General features: G+C 45.8%; 6 protein-coding genes across 6 annotated transcripts; 3 read left to right on the forward strand and 3 right to left on the reverse strand.

The window, feature by feature from the left end:
* Positions 1-108: 108 nt before the first annotated feature.
* Positions 109-1,054, forward strand: LAJ45_07946 (uncharacterized protein; the record flags this gene model as incomplete). The annotated part of the gene is made up of 3 exons (XM_046117501.1): positions 109-283; positions 409-981; positions 1,041-1,054. 3 exons carry the CDS (start codon positions 109-111, stop codon positions 1,052-1,054), a joined length of 762 nt encoding a protein of 253 aa, XP_045969150.1.
* A 1,336-nt stretch (positions 1,055-2,390) lies between these two features.
* On the forward strand, positions 2,391-3,814 carry LAJ45_07947 (uncharacterized protein; the record flags this gene model as incomplete). Its single annotated transcript, XM_046117502.1, has 5 exons — positions 2,391-2,499; positions 2,631-2,653; positions 2,728-3,112; positions 3,191-3,556; positions 3,732-3,814. The coding sequence occupies 5 exons, from the start codon at positions 2,391-2,393 to the stop codon at positions 3,812-3,814; spliced, it is 966 nt and encodes a 321-aa protein (XP_045969151.1).
* An 808-nt stretch (positions 3,815-4,622) lies between these two features.
* Positions 4,623-6,542, reverse strand: LAJ45_07948 (uncharacterized protein; the record flags this gene model as incomplete). Its single annotated transcript, XM_046117503.1, has 5 exons — positions 4,623-5,968; positions 6,024-6,142; positions 6,201-6,331; positions 6,413-6,481; positions 6,537-6,542. 5 exons carry the CDS (start codon positions 6,540-6,542, stop codon positions 4,623-4,625), a joined length of 1,671 nt encoding a protein of 556 aa, XP_045969152.1.
* A 1,083-nt stretch (positions 6,543-7,625) lies between these two features.
* On the reverse strand, positions 7,626-9,895 carry LAJ45_07949 (uncharacterized protein; the record flags this gene model as incomplete). Its single annotated transcript, XM_046117504.1, has 7 exons — positions 7,626-8,075; positions 8,140-8,193; positions 8,531-8,759; positions 8,833-9,007; positions 9,064-9,088; positions 9,157-9,468; positions 9,533-9,895. 7 exons carry the CDS (start codon positions 9,893-9,895, stop codon positions 7,626-7,628), a joined length of 1,608 nt encoding a protein of 535 aa, XP_045969153.1.
* A 541-nt stretch (positions 9,896-10,436) lies between these two features.
* Positions 10,437-10,876, forward strand: LAJ45_07950 (uncharacterized protein; the record flags this gene model as incomplete). The annotated part of the gene is made up of 2 exons (XM_046117505.1): positions 10,437-10,444; positions 10,522-10,876. 2 exons carry the CDS (start codon positions 10,437-10,439, stop codon positions 10,874-10,876), a joined length of 363 nt encoding a protein of 120 aa, XP_045969154.1.
* A 3,636-nt stretch (positions 10,877-14,512) lies between these two features.
* On the reverse strand, positions 14,513-15,580 carry LAJ45_07952 (uncharacterized protein; the record flags this gene model as incomplete). The annotated part of the gene is made up of 1 exon (XM_046117506.1): positions 14,513-15,580. The coding sequence occupies one exon, from the start codon at positions 15,578-15,580 to the stop codon at positions 14,513-14,515; it is 1,068 nt and encodes a 355-aa protein (XP_045969155.1).
* Positions 15,581-18,440: the final 2,860 nt, after the last annotated feature.

The following is an 18,440-nucleotide window of genomic DNA, read 5'->3' on the forward strand; positions in this document are numbered from 1 at the left end:
TCTTGTTGTCTTTTTGTTCGCAACAACTTTAATCCGTATATATTTTGTATTTTCTCTTTTACTTTATTTTTTGTATTTTTCCATTTCTTTCATTTGAATATCTTTACGATGCTTTTCCTTCATTTCGCCGCCGTGGTCATTGGCTTCACCAGCGCCGCCGCGAACGCCTTCCCACTCGGTGCCAGTCCTCAACTGACCGAGCTCGCAAGCCTTCTGTCCGCTTACAAGAACCAAAAGATCACCGGCTGCGATCTCTCAGGTGCGGTCATGCCCGAGACAAATGGTTAGTTTCTCATTGGCCCATTCAACTACCTCATATGCATGCCCCGCAGTTTGGCGCCAACCTTCTAGAAACTATATATAAATATCAACCCCGAGTAATTCTTACTAACATATGAATTAATAAAGGCACGAAAAACCTTTCTCCTCCAGATGCGGGCACGAGCCTTGCACGCGTAGTCCTCGGACGCGGCGTCCAGAATTATACTTGCGCAGACTCACTCAGCACTACAATCCCAGCGGCCAATGGCGCCGTCGCAACCCTCTACGATGCCTCTTGCCTGGCTGCCTGCAACCCGACGCTCCTTCACACCCTCCCGGACATCATGGTCAACCTCCCCAAAGATACGATTGCGGAGTCACTTTCCATTGTCACGAGGATGACCCGTCAGCCGATCATGGTCGGACACCACTACTTTGCGCCCAACAACACCATTCCCGTATTCGACTTTCGGGTGCAGAGGAGCGACAAGTATCTGCTGGCGGGCCAGAGAGATGAGGGTGTGCCAGCAGTCACAACGGCATCGAAGGGTGAGATGGGGGTTGGATACGGCGCTGTGGACTGGCTCAGGATCAAGGCGATCCCGGATATGTCTGTGGATTACAAATTGGCATACCGCATCTTGACAGCGGGTGGTAAGCCACCGGCGACGTGTCAAGGTATGGCGAAAGAATTTAGTGTGGAATATGCGACTGAGTACTGTAAGTAACCTGACTCATGGCCATTGATTTGTGGGATAAGGACTAATGATTATCTATAGGGATCTATGCCTAAGATTCAAGCCACCACTACCACAACTACAACCACCTGCAAACGGCTTTGTGACCTAGAAAAGATTACCATACCTACCTCCTTCACTTTACTTCTACACACTCGTTCTTCCAATTAATCATTAATTTCACCGCTACCACGTACCATATCGTTCCTCTTCCTCTTCCTCTTTTTTTTCTTTTTTCCCTTTCACTGGTTGTAAATACTTTTTGGACTGTTTTGTTGCAAATATCAATTCTGAGCTGTAGTGGTTTTTCTTCTTTTTTGTTGCCCTCGCTCTTTATTTCTTCGTTCTTCTTCTTGTTTCTATACTTTTCTTAGTTTCATTCGTTCTTATCGGATTGGGGTGGTGGGTGCATGCATGGCGAACTAAAAAGGGCGTTATTTTTACTTCGCATTTTCTCTCGTTGTTTTGTCTGGGGTATTCTTACTACATTGCGTGGCATTATGGAATTTGAGAGAGAGGGAGCGCAACATTCCTTTTTGTGTGTATATATATCTTTGAGTCGGTGTGTGGGGGGGGGGGGGGGATTAGGCGTTTGTATATAGATATCCTATGACGATTTTACGAGGATCGACCACGAGGAACAAATCTTACGCAAAGGCATTTTCAAAACCGATGTCACTACGTAATCCAGTACAATCCCGGAAAGGAAGATAAAAAAAAAAAAGGGCGATTTCCAAATCTGCCACGCTAGCAAAACAAACCTTTCCACTGTGTTGGGTTTTACATATATGTCCTGGCCAGGCGATTAGTTGAAAACCCTTGTTTCCCACCACCACCACCCCTGTCAATGATCGTCCCCACACCTTTTTCCCTGAGCTCGCTCCGTTGCGCCATAAGCTCGCGCCGCCGCAGATCACGAATCGCGGGTCTCACACAGCCCGACCGTTAGAGTTCCCTCGTTATCGGTGCTGTACCGGATTATCTTTCGAAATCCGTACCCCCGGTCTGGCGCTCCAACTAATGCACGCCATAGCCGCATCCTGCCAATGATCGTTCGCGCAGGGCCGGGTGATGGGGGAGCGAGAAGTTACCCTGCCTGAGCCTCCACGCTAGAGGTCTAGAAGCTTCTCTTTGGCGGGGCGCGGGAGAGGAGGCGAGGGAGGGCGAGGGAGGCCAGGCGAAGGAGAGAGAACGCGGCTTAAGAGGCCTTGCAGAGGTACAACTGCGTTTGATTCCCCCCTGGAAGAGTAGAGTATTATCGTTCCATCATCTTCATCTTCATCATCATCATAATCATCATCATAATCATCATCTCTCACACCGGCCTCATTACTGCGTTATCATCATAATCACTTATCACAAAAATAGAACACAGCAAAAGAAAGCACTGCAATGGCCGCCCAGAAGTGTAACCACAAGGGCTGCGAGAAGACGTTCACCGACCCCGAGGAGGACTGCTACTACCACCCCGGGGCCCCGATATTCCACGAGGGTCAGAAAGGTATATTTCCACACACACACACACTCTCTCCGACACCACGCACACACACTCTCTCTCCGACACCACACACACTCTCTACCTACTTTACATATATATAGCACTGCTGACAATCTCTCTCTCCCCACCCTTAGGCTGGCAATGCTGCAAACCCCGAGTACCTCCCTTCCCCCGCCCCGCCCCCGTCCTTCCCGCATCACCGCCCCGCACTCCCACTAACCCCCGCCATAGGTACTCACATTCGACGAATTCCTCCAAATCCCTCCCTGCAGCACCGGTAAGCACTCGACCACCGCGCCCACCCTCGCTCCCGCACAGACTTCCGGCCCCGGCGCGTCCGGCCAGAAGCACATCGAGGTCGCGCCGCCGCCCGAGACCAACCCGGACGGCACAGAGATCTATGGCTCGGAGCACAAGCCCGCGCCCCGCCCCGTAGCCACGCCAACCCCACAGGAGAAAAAGGAGAAGCCGCTGGAGCAAGATGAGCCCGGCACCGTGGTGCCCCTAGGCGCAAAGTGTAAGCGCAATGGGTGCGATGCGGTCTATGATGGCGGGAGCAGGGACGATGAGGACGGGAAATGTGTCTTCCATCCGGGGGTGCCAATCTTCCACGAAGGTATGTGTGCAGCCGGGGGTGCGGGCGGCGGCGGGCGGTGAAGTAAGCACTCCGACTGACTGTCCGACCACCATACAGGCTCCAAGGGCTACTCCTGCTGCAAGCGGCGCGTCCTCGAATTCGACCAATTCCTCAAACTCCCCGGCTGCGCCACCAACCGGCACCTCTTCGTCGGCGCGCCCAAGCCCACTGACGAAGAGGAGCTCGTCACCTGCCGCAACGACTTCTACCAGACCTACACGCACGTGATTGTGTCCATCTTCGCAAAGAAGGTTGACAAGGCGCGCGCGCACATCGAGTTCCACCCGCAGCAGCTGGACGTCGACCTGCCCATGCCCGACAACAAGCGCTACAAGGTCAGCTTCCCGCTCTACGGCCCCATCGATCCCGAGGCGTGCGAGTACCAGGTTATGGGAACAAAGGTGGAGCTGAAGCTTAAGAAAGGTATGTTGTGCTTCTTCCCTTTTCTTTCCCTTTTTTCGTGGGCCGCTCGCATGCCTGCCTACCTGCCCGGCGGGCGCGGTGCGGTGCGGTGCGGTGCGGTGCGGTGCGGTGCGGTGTGGTGCGGTGTGGTGTAGGGGATTATGGTTGCTTACTTGAGCGCTTTTCTGTACCGCAGCGGATGGGACGTCGTGGCCGACGCTAAGGAGCGACGAGGCCACGGGGGAGATTATTCAGATTGGGAAGCCGGCGACGGCGTAAAGGCAGCAATACATTGCCCTTTTTTTTTTTTTTTTTTTTTTTTACTAGGCTGGCCGATCGAGTGATACACATGATGTTGAAAGGCATTTAACTTGCTTAGATCGTATGCATGAAACTCGAGATAGATGTGAGAATAAAAAAAAACATTGCGCAATACCCCCCCACCATTCGTTGCTCTGGGGGAGAGAAAGAGGTTGTAGAAGAATTCATAGCTCTCGCCCAATTCGTGGACTGGCCGTTGGGAGCTTCGAGTAGTGAAATGTGTAGTTTCACCGGAAATGGGTGGTGGTTCCTTCAGGTTTATATAAATATCTCGATACTGTCACTGATACTGTAACTGCATGGCATGGATGTATCTACCCACCAAGGTTCCCGATCCCGAATGCGTGCGAGGGCTCGGGCGCGGGCGTGACTTGCCGGATCCCTGTTTTAGGTGCAAAGTGATCATTGATATTCTTACAAACACCTACTACAACAACACACACACACCTTTATATTAACGCTAAACCTGGACATTTGCAAAAATGGTCCGGTTTTAGTGCCTTCCCGCACTGGCGGCGGTTTATTTACTGATGTAGGTATTTACATGTATCTATGGGGTAAATCGCTAAGGATTGTGACGCTGTGGGTAGATAAAGATACGTTTACATCACACAACAGCGTAGGCATTACCAAATTCAATCCCCTGTGCAATTTACCAAAGTCTTTACCAAAAACAAATACGCTATGAAAAACAAAAACCACAGGAGCAGTAGTGAGTTGACTCTTGTCTTGCACCATACGCTACTGGGTCTGGTTCCAGAGAAACTCAGCTCGACAACCTCCTATTGTGGCCAGTGATTACACTGCCTTCATTGACCGCCCGCTGCCTAACCTCCATCCTAGGCGTTCCGTTGTCTTTGTCCGGGCACTCGATCCCTCCTCGAGAAACCTGAAGGCTATCTCTCACATTCAGATACAGTCTATCCAGGGTAAACTCAATTTCACATCTAGCCTTGAGAAGCTCTCCTGCAGGCCAAATGCTTCGCTCACCCTTCTCAATCCAATACTTGACTGTTTGCTTATCTGGGTTTTGCAGCAATTGCTCAAAATCAGCCAACCTGAGGTGCGGGACCACTGTGACGCTGGCACCTGGGATGGTCTCGTCAATGAGGAATGTTCGCAGCCCGAATGGCAAAAAACCAAGAAGGTCGAGCTGGCCCAATCTGTGCCGGATCTCTAAACCCAGTAAGTGCACTATCTTCAAGGTGATGCCATGACGGCCGTGGCGGTGGAGATCGGACATTAGGAATGGGGCAAGGTACGGGCGAGCTTGAGAAACAATAAAGTGGTTGACATTGAAGAGCTCGGCGATTCGAGTCTGTGGGGAATCGCGGTCTGCGTTTGAAGCCTGTGTCCAGCGCTGCCAGGTGATCTCTTGATCGACCCAGGGAACTATCGCGCCATTCTCGTCTTTGCACATCAGCTCAACACTATCGTAGAGGGTTGAGGTTGCGTTAGAGGCGCAAGCAGCAGACCAGATCAACACGTTCGGCGCAGTAAGATAATTGAGCAACTTTGGGACCCCGTTTCTCTTAGCAGTCGAGACAGTGATGTTCAAGATCCGCTTGGTCTTCTGATAGGCCTCATCAAAGGTCAGATCACCGACATTGGCTCTTACACACTCCTCCAGCACTTTCACGTCTAAAAAGTACCCGTGCTTCCAGAATCTCATCAGTTTCCTCTTCAAACTACCTTCCTTCTTTTTTGTATCAAAGGCACTGAGATCTATTCCATCAACAGCAAGGAACCTTATCAACTCCTCCTCTGGGTGTATCCCAACCAGTGCGGCTATCAGCGCTCCCACGCCAGTTCCTGTTATTATTCTAGGCAGCAGGCCACGGAGGTGAAGACCCTTAACGATGCCAAGATGGTACAGTCCAAACATCGCGCCTCCCTGCAGAACAAGCGTTGAGCGCCCAAACGACTGCCTTGTATCGTGGAAAAGATCCAGTTTTGCTTGTGACGTGAGTTGGGGGGTTGGTTCTAAGTTGGCAATATAATTCAAGCAACTGACAACTTCCGAGACATATTCACCGATCAAGTATTTGCTACCAGCATAGGAGCGATTGAAAAGGTTTATGTGCGATATGTTTCCCAGATTCCGAAGCAGACCTACAGTACATGGTAAACATACCATCTTAAGAATTAGGTACAATCGATAGCTTACCAGAACGTACAAGGTTCACGAGTCTTACGATATCACCGTCCTTCCTTGCTTCTTTTAGGCGTCGGAGGGAGTCGCGGATGAATTGATAGTCGTAATCCGTACTGGTAGGGTCATGCCGCCTAGGGAGCGTGTCAGCGGATCGACTCTATCCACGAACGCAGGTAAAAGAGCACAAACCACAAATCATTTCCTAGCTCTGCGTCAAGCTTAATCGCGGTATCTTGCCACTGCTCGTAGGTTTCCGCGTGAGAAAGTTCCTCAAGTAAACATTCCTTTGGCTTCTTCTTTCTGTACCAAGCCCGTAGCTTCTAAGTCCCCGCAGATCTCATGTTAGCTCTCATGAACCAAGATCATGAAAATAACGTAGAAGCTGCCGCCAGAGTGTAGACATTTCTCCAAAATATAAAGACCTCGATAAACAAAGCGTATATTGATGTCAATAAGAGAATCAAGCTGGACTATCACAACGCTGTTAGCTACAGGGGTTTTTGAGGTTGCAGTAGTGATACATACAGGCATGCTATCGAACAGTAGCCTAGCTAAGTAATACATTTGACGTGAGAAGAGAGATAGAATATTCCCACTAATCTCATCGATGTATTTGTTTGGTTTCTGCTTTCTTTGTATGAGGTTTGCGGGAGAATTGCTTCATGTACCTAGTGGGCTTTCACATGTCATCCCATGTGATGTGTTACATGTAGGGGTTGTGCCGGCGGTACATACCACCAGGGGACATATAACGTCTTTATATAACCTACTACCGTGTCAGACTCGAACAAGTTTGCTTGTGAACAAATTTGGTTGTAATTATTGTCGAGTCTTTTCGCTTTAAAGTTTACGGCTCGTTTCTAGGTCTAACACATTACCGGCTAGTCAAATATGTTACACTTGGGCGACTTCGGGATACTACAGTCTCTTAGATTGTTTAATACAGGTAGTAGTAACGGGTCTAGGTATGTGGTTAGAAAGGCTGTAGCTGAGAGTGATCGATCATGATCATGATAGATCGCAGTCATTGTAAAAGAGAGCCAACTATAAACTCATTCAAATTTCCCTACAGAGGACATCCGTGCTTCCCGTACAGAATACTGTTGAATGTTCCTTTATTGGCCCTTTGCTGATTTATATATTTCTTATCTCATGGAAAGGTTCTCAGGATGGCCTTCCTCTATATACATGTATGAACCATTGACTACATGTATTCACAAGAAATTCGTCCCTCAATTTCTCGAGCAGTGCTCCCCAAAAGTAGGCTAGCTAAATAGCTATGTGTTCTTTTAATATTCGCGGTGATCCACCAGGTTGCCTCGCCCTTTATATTATTGTTCGGAAAAACATAATATTTGCGAACCGTTTTGTTTGACAGTTGCTCGTTCTGTCATGAGGGATGACGAGACCAATCAGCTTAAAAGCAACGCTTGAATTCATCACGAGAAAAGAATAATATCGTGAGCCAATGACATAACAATAGAAGCCTAATTTATTTAGAGACCCCGAGCGCCACTTTCAACCAAGCAACCAACAACACCAGCTCAAATGAGAGACGAAAGATCAGGCGTCAAAATGAGCTTTAAGAAAACAAAGCTGCAGTAGACCTACTATTCACAGATAAACCCCTTCTTCCATTTCGGCATCTGCACTCCCTTCAGTTGTGGCATGGGTAGTGGAGGAGCTCCCTTCCACCGCTGCTCCAATAGCTGAAGAATGTGGTGCCTGCTCACCAGTACCACCCATCTCTACCTCTGGGCCCAAACTGCTTTCTTCCCGCTCAGTACTTGCGCTGCCATTAACCAGTGTTCCTCCAGCTCTAGCTCCATGCTCCATTGAGAAACCCCTCCTTTCGACCTCCAGCCTAATCATATCGATTCTGTCGCTCTGGTCTTTGATGACGACCTTATTATCCTCAATCGCAGCCTTGCATACGGGATCATCCAAGAATTCCTCCAGTTGAACCTGGGAGCGCCTGAGATGGTATAATGAGAGCTCGAGGCGTGCCGCTTCTGCGTGTAGTTGTTCAAGCTCGAGCTCACGGATCGCCTGGAGGAAGAACTCCTGCTTGGAAAAAACGTCGTCAATAAGGGGGCGGAAAGCAGCTGATACATATGATGACAGTTACCGGAGTTATCGGGTGGGACGTTGCGCTCATTTTAAAGTCTTTTTTGCACACTCTCTGTGGTGAATAAGGTGAATAATGTCTTTACGCGGGGTTGGCGTGGGGCAACAATGAGGCTCTATCGTATTAAACCCTTTGAATCATTCTTGGCATAATAATAAAGAGTGCTCAGACAACCATGCTGCAGGTACAGCTTCCCAAGAAATAAATAACTCCGATAACTTCCACCAATGACTCAACATACATACAGCCTGAAATACGTATTTCTATAAACCTTACCCGATATTCTATAGAAACAGCTTAAAGTAAAATGGGGAAAAATTCCTGGGACCTATTATACAATGCCCACCCTACCTGATATCACTATTTAAAGAAGAGATAGAGGAAAAAATACCTCTAGTTGATTACCATGGAAGCTAGCCAGAGTTTTTGCAGGCAAGTTCTCTCTTCTTTTTGAACTCCTGATCTTTCCAATAGGCAAAGGCCAACCCCAGAGTAAACCTGACAAATGCGCCATATGATCGACTGTTTTCCATCCTCTAATGATCCCGACGAGCCCAACCAAGGCGAAGCCACTTACGAGCTGAGAGACTTTCAAAGGAATAAACTCTGAGGGAACGCGTCTAAAGGGAGATAATGTTAGGAAGTAGGTCAAGGTTAGGTAAGCCACGCAGAAAAGCTGAAGTATGTACGCACTCTGGGTTGAAATAAGCATATGTGCCGAGGACACCACTGATTGCGCCTGAAGCTCCAAGTGAAGTGATGTGGAATCTAGCCCCAAGAACATGGTATGCAAGAGAGGTAAATGAGGCTACAGCTCCTGCTGAAAAGTAAAGTGCCAGAAAGTTTCCCCGACCTATCTGATCACAAACTATAAAAGCCATCAGATTTATTCCCGATTAATTTTTCAATAGACAGGTAACATACGGGAAGTTCCGCCCGTATATAAAGCCTGTCAAATATATTTGGCCTAAGCGTCAGTACAATTCCTATTATTCGGGGCGTCCGGGTGTTTATTACAATCATGTTAAGCCCCAAATGAGCTATGGTCTGATGCGAAAAGACACTTCCAATCATGCTGAAGCTATACGGCAATCCCACTACAGAGATAAAATATCTGTTGAGTAGTCGCCATGAGACTGGGAGAGGGACCTTCCATGCCAGGAATATCGCGCAATTGGCTGCAATAATCGTTGCAACGGTTGTAAACGACTGCGGGAGCGTCGGGAAAAGACGGGATTCCACCGGTGCTGGTACCCAAGTTTGGGCAAAGTAATAAGAACCACCACAGATGGCTGATGTGAAAATAAAGGGAGCGAAGAGGCGTTGAAACTATTCGATACCTACGGTCAGCCTGGCACTCTATTGGGGGGAAAAATGTATCTTGAGTAGGTACATGGGACAAACTCGGGGGGGCTTGGAGATCAGAGACAGCACCCGCGGCTCTCAGACGATCAAGCAGTCGAGGTTGATTGTCCAATCCTGGTAAATTTTCCTTTATGTTTTGGACTACGAGATTTGATTTTCCCGAATTTGCCGATTTAGGGACAGGTTTGGCATGTTTTCTTGATTTGGTAGCATACTGTCTAAATGCACTTGGTTGAAAGAACTGAGGATAAACTGGTGGGCGCTGAACTAGTAGCCTTGAGCTCAAAGAAACTGAAGATGATACAGTTGCATAGGTATTAATTTTAGTGCATATTGTCCTTTTTGAAGTAGAAATTATTGCAATTGTACGTTTTGAAAAGAGATGTAACATGGTGACGAAGTTGTTCGGGTCACTGTGCCTGAATGGATGGGGGAATTTTAACATAAACCACTTAGGTTTCCTCTCACAACCAGGCCGGGTAACTGCCACACTGGTGCCAATCATAAAAATGTAGGTATGCATGTACCGTATACTAGGGGTGTGCCACCTCGCGACCGCGAGTTGTTGGATGATTAAATAAATATACAATGTACAAGTGGTTTCCGGCCTTCGGCCGGTTAGGACAATGAAATCAGCTAGGTAGTCTCGTCCAAATGTGACAGGTCGTCTTGGAAATGTGACAGGTCGCTTGGAAATGTGATATATTGACAGAAAGTGATATATTACATGTACGCTAGGCTCACTCAGGACTAGCGCGCAGCATTGCTGGGTGAGGATCCCCAGATCGCCTCCACCTCCACCTCCACCTCCACCTCTACCTCTACCTCTACCTCTACCTCTACCTCTACCTCTACCTCTACCCCTACCCCTACCCCTACCTCTACCCTACCCCTAACCCTACCTCTACCTCCGCCCCTCCTACCTGACACCTATGCTAACGTCTATATAGACTCTTAATTCGACACCTAATTCACGCCCAAATCGACGCCCAAATCGACGCCCAAATCGACGCCTAGGAGGCATCAAATCGAGCACCGCAGCGAGCACCGCAGCGAGCACCGCAGTCGAGCACCGCAGCGAGCACCGCAGCGAGCACCGCAGTCGAGCACCGCAGCGAGCACCGCAGCGAGCACCGCAGTCGAGCACCGCAGCGAGCACCGCAGCGAGCACCGCAGCGAGCACCGCAGCGAGCACCGCAGCGAGCACCGCAGCGAGCACCGCAGCGAGCACCGCAGCGAGCACCGCAGCGAGCACCTAGTCGAGCACCGCAGCGAGCACCGCAGCGAGCACCTAGTCGAGCACCGCAGCGAGCACCGCAGCGAGCACCGCAGCGAGCACCGCAGCGAGCACCGCAGCGAGCACCGCAGCTAGCACCGCACCTAGCACCTAGTCGAGCACCGCACCTAGCACCGCACCTAGCACCGCAACTAGCACCGAGTCGAGCACCGCGGCGAGCACCGCACCTGGTCGAGCACCGCACCTAGCACCGCACCGAGCACCGCACCTAGCACCGTTTCGAGCACCGTTTCGAGCACTAGCGCGGGCGTAAGTAGGGGTGCAGGCGCAGACATGAATCAGGCGATGGGAGGTGGTAGGCGCGAGGTGCTAGAAGCGGGTGCTGGAGCGGGTTCTGGGGTGACGCGGGTGCTGGGAGCGGGTTCTGGGGTGATGCGGGTGCTGGGAGCGGGCGGGTGCTGGGTGCTGGGTGCGGGTGCTGGGTGCGGGTGCTGGGTGCGGGTGCTGGGTGCGGGTGCTGGGTGCGGGTGCTGGGTGCGGGTGCTGGGTGCGGGTGCTGGGTGCGGGTGCTGGGTGCGGGTGCTGGGTGCGGGTGCTGGTTCAGGTAGGGTAAGGCTGCTAATATTATGGCGCGTTGCTGTCGTTGGGTTTCCCCTCTTCTCCTTTCCTTTCACAACACCGTCCGTTCGCTTGCGCAACAACCTTCGCTTGCGAGTTCAAACACACAACAAATAAGTGAGAGTTCAAATAAGATAGAAATTCAGATATTTCGGTGCTTTGCCCTTGATATCCTTCTATACTTAGGAGTACAATCGCTTGTTCTTGTTGTTCTTGTTGTTCTTGTTGTTGTTGTTTATTCCTGACTCACAGCTTCTACAAACCCGATTCACTAGCACAAAAATGCCTCCTATCCGATCCAAAAGAATACCACCCCCCAAAGCATACAAAAAAGCCATCAATGAAATTGCTATCTATATAGCTAGCAAACCCTCTCTTCTGCAGAAAATCAGAGATAATAATATTGATTCCCTTGTTTCTTCTATTAAGAGAGAGTTCTGTAATGTTGCCGATGGAGTTAACGATAGCATTTTCAATGATATTTCAGCTTTCCTCAACCACCCAAACAAATGAAGGAGCCGAATTGCCATCAAGAGTTAAGAGAAGCGATGAAGCATAGGAAGAATGAGAAGGAAAGAATTAAAAGAATCAAAGCTGTATTTGTGCAGGAGTGTAACCTCAAGGAGGACGATGCAAGGAGAGACAAATATTTGGAAAAGTTTACGATTGTGGAAGTAACCCGATATCAAACACCTTACCCTCCACCCAGTAATTGGGTGTATGAGTCCGAGCAAATCCATGACATTTGGCATGATCACCTCCATCTTGGTAAGCCGAAGGACAAAAGGCTAAAAGTACCACCGATGCTACTTTTGGAACCACAATATCTACAACTAGATGTTGCCGAAGACCAAAACTACATTTTTGTTGATTCCAACACCAAAGAAATTGTTGGATTGGTTGCTAGGAATTGGATGGCCGAGGGCAAGAAAGAAACTCTAGATTGGGTCAATGAGATTATTATCAAGGAATGTCAGGTCAGGAAATCAGTCCGAGTAAGTATTATTTCTTTCCAAATTTTACTATTGCGATTGCTAATTATTTTTTAGCTTGAAGATATTGGCAAACTTTGTCAAATGGGATATTCAGCTGTTTCCAGAAGCAAAGCCAGTTTCGATTGGGTTAGAAATATCACCTCCAAGAAAAACCGATTGGAGGACTTTGAGCACTTGGGCAGCTATATTTTTGCTCTTCTTTGGAACATGAGTAAGGGTAGATTGCCGAAGCCGATTATTGAGGATATAACTGGGTTTTGCAATTCTACCCTAATTCCGAGAATGAATTATGCTGCTAAAGACAGGGCTACTTCTCAAATCTTGGGGAATTATACTGTGAGGGTGGGAGCCGATGACATTTAGTTTGACTGTGTTCCGATGGCACCCCCTTCTGGATTTATGGCATATAATTATTCAAGTTAATAGTCACTCCGAGTACTTATATTTCATTGTTACTAATTAATTATAGGGGTACTCATAATGAAAAGTGCCCTCATAAGTATGCATTGTTCTGGACTACAGCTAGGACATATGGATCCGAAGAGGGGGGTCACTTCTTCATTGCCGATTATGGAATAAGAATTAAACAGTCAGCCAATTCAGTGGTAGTTTGGAAGCCGACTGACTTTCATGGTACTACTTTATCAGTAAAGGGCCCTACCGATGAGTCTGATTCCCATCAAATTGGTATGAGTATTGTCACTCCTGTCCGATTGGTAAAGTTGTGGGAAAAATATCAACAGGAACAAATTACTGCCGATAATGTTGAGGCTATTTTGGTTGAGTCCGATGATTCCGAGGAGGAATAAATTGTTATTTCCTATATTATGTATTGTTATTATTGTTGTTACTGAAAATCTCCACTCTTGTATTAAGTACCGATAGTTTTAAAAAATTGTTTTAAAAATAAAAAAAATAAAAAAATAAAATTTTATAACAAAAGACTTTTATATACAATATTTTTAACTTTGTTTTTATCCCCGATATCAATAACTGAAATATCATTATCCAATAAACACTTAATATGGTTTCTATTTCTGACTCGGGAAACACTTGTATACAGTTGACCATGTGCAAATACAGGAGTTCTGAGATCGATGACAGCTCTATCGAGTGTTAAGCCTTGACAACTATTGAAGGTTGTTGAGTATGCTAGTCGTAAAGGGAATTGTCTTCTCTGTACAGTCCAAGAGCAATATTTTGGTTGAAATTCAAATACAATTCGGGGGAGGCAGAAAACAGTTGTATCTCGTCGAATATTATCTGCAGTAGATATCAATTCAACTTTGACAAATCTTTCATATAGCTCTTTAATAACTACTCGGGAATTTTTAACCAAGCCATTCTCCAGTGATAGATTTCGCATAATCGAACAAACACACCCAACCTTCAAAACCAATCTGTGTGTAGGCACACCAAGCTCCTTCAACACAGATATAAAATCTAGAATCTCCCCCGATGGTAGAATATTGATAGTCGGGGATGTGAAATTAGGGTCTTCTTTGATACAATCGTGGCTGTAGTATGTTCTTTCTTTAATAAATAATGTATCAGTATATTGTAATTTTTAATAGTAAGGAAAATAAATATACATACTCTCTATTGTCGGGAATCTTTCAAGAATCGCAAAGTTAAATTGATCTACATTGATATTCAAAGGACTAAGAAAAGCACGATGGGAAACAATCGCTGGATTTTGCAATACTTCTGTTGGAAATAGAAAGTCAATTGCCTCCTCGATTGAGTTCAAAGACTCAATTAAATCCAGATTGACAAACGATTCATTTGATTCTTGACAACCATCTCCAATTTTGTCTACCCACTCGGCATATTCTAACTCAGAGGCATTTCTTATAGGTGTATCCAATCGTAAAATTTTGAATTGTTCCCAAAGGTAGGATGATCGTATAGATGCTTCAAGTGTAGCTGTTGGTCCTGCAGATTTAACTACTGGTGCTACCTGTCGAAAGTCACCTAAGCCAAAAATACTTTGCCACCAAATGGTTTGTCGTTGGCAAGCACGAGTTGCAAGAACTCATCTGCACATTCAATTGCTGCTTTGTTGGCCATAGGCATCTCCTCCCATATAATTAAGCTTGACTGCGATAGTAATTTCGCCCGATCTGATCTGATACTCAAAGTCGATTGTAGCTCCATATTATTCTAATATCGTAATGTCAATGACTGTTTTTACTAAAACCTTCTCATAGGATAGCTTTACCTCAACGACAAGAATACCAAATGCAGAATGTGCAGTACGACCTCTCTCATATAGTGTAACACTCAAAGCTGTCGAACCAGTAATAAAAACAATATCTCCTTGCCCTCTTAGATAATTTACGATCGTATTTACAACATATGTTTTGACCCGACCAGCTTTTCCATCCAGAAAAAAACATGTATGTTCAGGAATCTCCCCGATTGCTATTTTATCGATATTATTCATGATAGTATCAAAAGCATCCATCTGTTGGGGTAATAACTGTTCCCGAGATAATATTGCTATCTCAGTAAGTTCGATACTACGATGATCAAATGCAAGAGTCTCAATGGATATTTCATCTGTGAGGTTTTGAGATTGGGGTAACCCAAAATCAGTCAACCTACTACCTTGAGCAGCCAAATGTCTTGCAATCCCCTCCAAACATTTATTCATAACCATTATCGGAGAATCATATTGGTCAAGATAATCTGCCGAGAGAGCCTCCTGATATTCCTCGAACAATTCAATAGCTGCCACTGGAATATTCATCAGGAGATGTGCAAACAGAAATCGTAGCTGGTTAGGACTGCAAAAGCTTTGGACAGCTTCTGCCATAATTTCTTTCCCCTCCGACTGATTTTCGAAGAGACCTAATGCTGCTGCTGCCTCTTGGAATGTTGAGTATGTAATTTGATTGACAATTTTTAGGTCCTCGAAACAATAAGCTGATCCATGAAGTAGGAGAGCTCGCAGGTAGAATAATTCTCCAGTTCTCGGGGAGACTGTATCGATTCGGGCAATTGCTTCATTCCTTCTCCTAGCTCTTACAATAAACTGTGGATAACTATTGCATATTTCTTCAAGGAAATCGGTATCTTTGAAAGTGGTTGACGACTTCGAGTACAGAATCCACTTCTCGTAGTATTGAATATAAGTCAAATCTTGAAAAACTGTATCTCGGGGCCTAGAGAAATATCTAAGCAAAGTCGATGCTGTAGATTCTCCACCATCCTTTCGATACATTTGATGCATGTTTCTTCCAGGTAGATGAACTGTGAGCGATTTGACTGCAGGCGATCGATCTGTTATATGGTATTGCAGGATCCTCCATGCTGCCTCCGAGGCAGACAGATATCTCGCATTGATATAGTCATTAATCTCGTCAACCTCCTGCTGTCCTTCAACATTGAAAGAAAATAATGTTCGATCGGGTCCTTTAAATAAATATTTATATAGATACATGAAAATATTAACCGTAAAACATATATCGACATTAACATGACATTCTAGTAGCTTAGTAAGAAATGGCATATACGATGCTATCCATCGATCCTCTTCCTTTCTTCTTCTATACTGTACTCGACCATATTGATTAAGCTCTGTAGTTTCCTGAATCGCTTGTGGGTATCCCCAAATACAGGATCCATTTTTGTTACACCGACTGTTGGGAGAATTTAAATGTGTTTGGGGGTGTTGATTGAATCGTAGAACCAATTCTCGTAGGACAGAATCTTCCTCTTCTGTAGGTACTTCGGCAGAGACAATGGAATCAATAGCTGAGAAAGGTAACTCGGGATTCACCTAAAAATTTTTAGAATCAACCTCAATTGGGGTTTCGATTATCTCACTTTGATAACAACATGTGCATGTGGTAACCCCCTCTTTTGAAATTCTATAACCCGAACAATGTAAACTATTGTCCCTAAATGGCTCCGAATTTTGGCAATGGCATTCTCTAGCTTTGCTTTAAATACCCGACAAACAATAATTGGTATATCTGAGGCATTCTGTCCTGGATTCAATCGTTCTTTAATTTCTGGCCAGTTAAGATTTGTTGTAATCGTGATAAAAAAGGATGGTTTGCCTCTTGACCGACAGATAGCAAGAGAGTCGGCAACCTCATTCGATGCCCATGCTCGGGAACCTAGGAAAGAGTTGGGTAGTGTAGTGCCTTTCTCGATGGGTAAATCACCTTCTGCTTCTGCAATTTCAGATTGCTGGTTGTATTGTCTCTCTCGTCCTTTTCGTATATAGTCCAATCTTTCATCCTCCACTCTCGAGTACATATCCACCAAATATTCTCCACACAATCTACCAAACCTCAGAAATCGGTTCTCTGTTGTGAGCCTGGCTCTATACCATCGAATTTGACTGATATCGGATTTGCAGTCCCAATCAGGTGTACCATGAGGAAAGAAAACAGGATATTGTAATGGCTCGTAAAGGGGACTTAATATACTGATAGCTTTTGGACGATCCCGAATATTGTTGTAAACTAATACACTCCGAGAGTAGACTTTTTGTATATTGTTGGCATGTATAATCGCAGCAATTTCTCCACCACTTGTTGGTGTATATAACTCTAGTGCAAGTGGGGTATCTATTGCAGTAGTAAATGCTGCTCGGAGATGGTAAACAAAAGGATTGTTATCTTCTAATAGTTTTCGAAAGCTGTTAACTAGGGAGGAGGGTACACCAAGCTCAAGAGCTAATGAGTCTCTTGATTCCTCATCGTGAAGAAACCATCGAATTGAATGTTGCCCTTGGTTGGCATCCAATAACTGATGGTATACTCGTCCTGTTATAGCAACATTTGAAGGTGTCGGTAACTGCCGAAATCCACCTGTAACTCTTAAAATTGAAAATGAAAAAATATTGTTGAGTTTTCGGCTGATCCTACTCAACTGAGAGACATGTTGCACAAATTCAATTTCGGTATCGGGTGGATATACTGGTAGGGAGGGTAATCGATATTTCCCATTAGTACAACACCAACCATTATTCTCACTAGTTAATAAAGCTGCATCACAATAGGTGCATTGTTTTGACCAAGTAATAATATATGGTCGGAGATGAATTGTTTTTGTAGGTAAAATATTCCACCAATTGCTAGACAATGAATTTGGCTCTACATTGCTTTGGTTTTGGGTGGATTGTCGGCGATTTGTAATTTGTTGTTCAGCTCGGGAATTTAATCGCATCTCAATTCGGTCTAATTGGGAGCTAGAGGCTTGAGAGTTTCTATTTCTTCTTGTTCGGATCCGATTCAATGTTCTGGAATCATCGATTGATTGTCTGGAATTGGTTCTTGGCATCTTTGCATTAAAAATTGTATTTAATATAGAAATCTGTCGCCCAATTCCTAAAGAGGGATACACGATAGTTATATATGCCATTGGTAATAATACACTCTCCCGACTAAAAATAAAATAGCTAACGATAACTCACAAACCAATATATCCTATACCAAACCTATTCTAGTCAGAACCAACATCCTCAATAATATCATCCTCAATATCCTCAAACTCGTCATCGACAGAACAGTCATTAGATACACTCGAAGCTTTCTTTTTGCCTGGTGTAGTAGGTTTGGAAATAGAAGATGAGCTAGCAGTGATCTTTAGAGGGGGGGAGAACTTGAATACAAACTTGAATCATCCATCGCAGATCTTTTCTGAGCCCGAGCACCCCAAGATCTTCCAACATTTTTGGACTCAGATCTACCTGAAGATTGTCCAAGAGACCCACCTCCCGATCCAGATTGCATTACTGAAATATAGTTTACTGATGACACTATACAACCAAGAAAAGAATGAGATGCCAGTGATGAATTATCAACGATTACTCTAACTAATCTCCCACTGATTTGAATTACACTATCGACTTGGGGTAATTTTGTGCTCTCCCACCTCTTTCCTGGTGGTATATACCACCTGATTACAAAATACTTTCGGGAAGCTGATTTGGAGGCCACCTCTACATCATAGTAGGAGGATCGTAAATCAAAGGATCTCCAGCCTATAGAGAGAGACTTGATAGTACCCTTAGGTTGTCCTACAACCTTCCCGACTGAGTATATAGTGGGACAAGAGGGTGCAGGGGC

The sequence above is a fragment of the Morchella importuna genome, assembly GCF_003444635.1.
Source record: "Morchella importuna strain M04M26 chromosome Unknown Morimp01GS027, whole genome shotgun sequence".
In the NCBI taxonomy this organism is placed as follows: Eukaryota; Fungi; Ascomycota; class Pezizomycetes; order Pezizales; family Morchellaceae; genus Morchella; species Morchella importuna.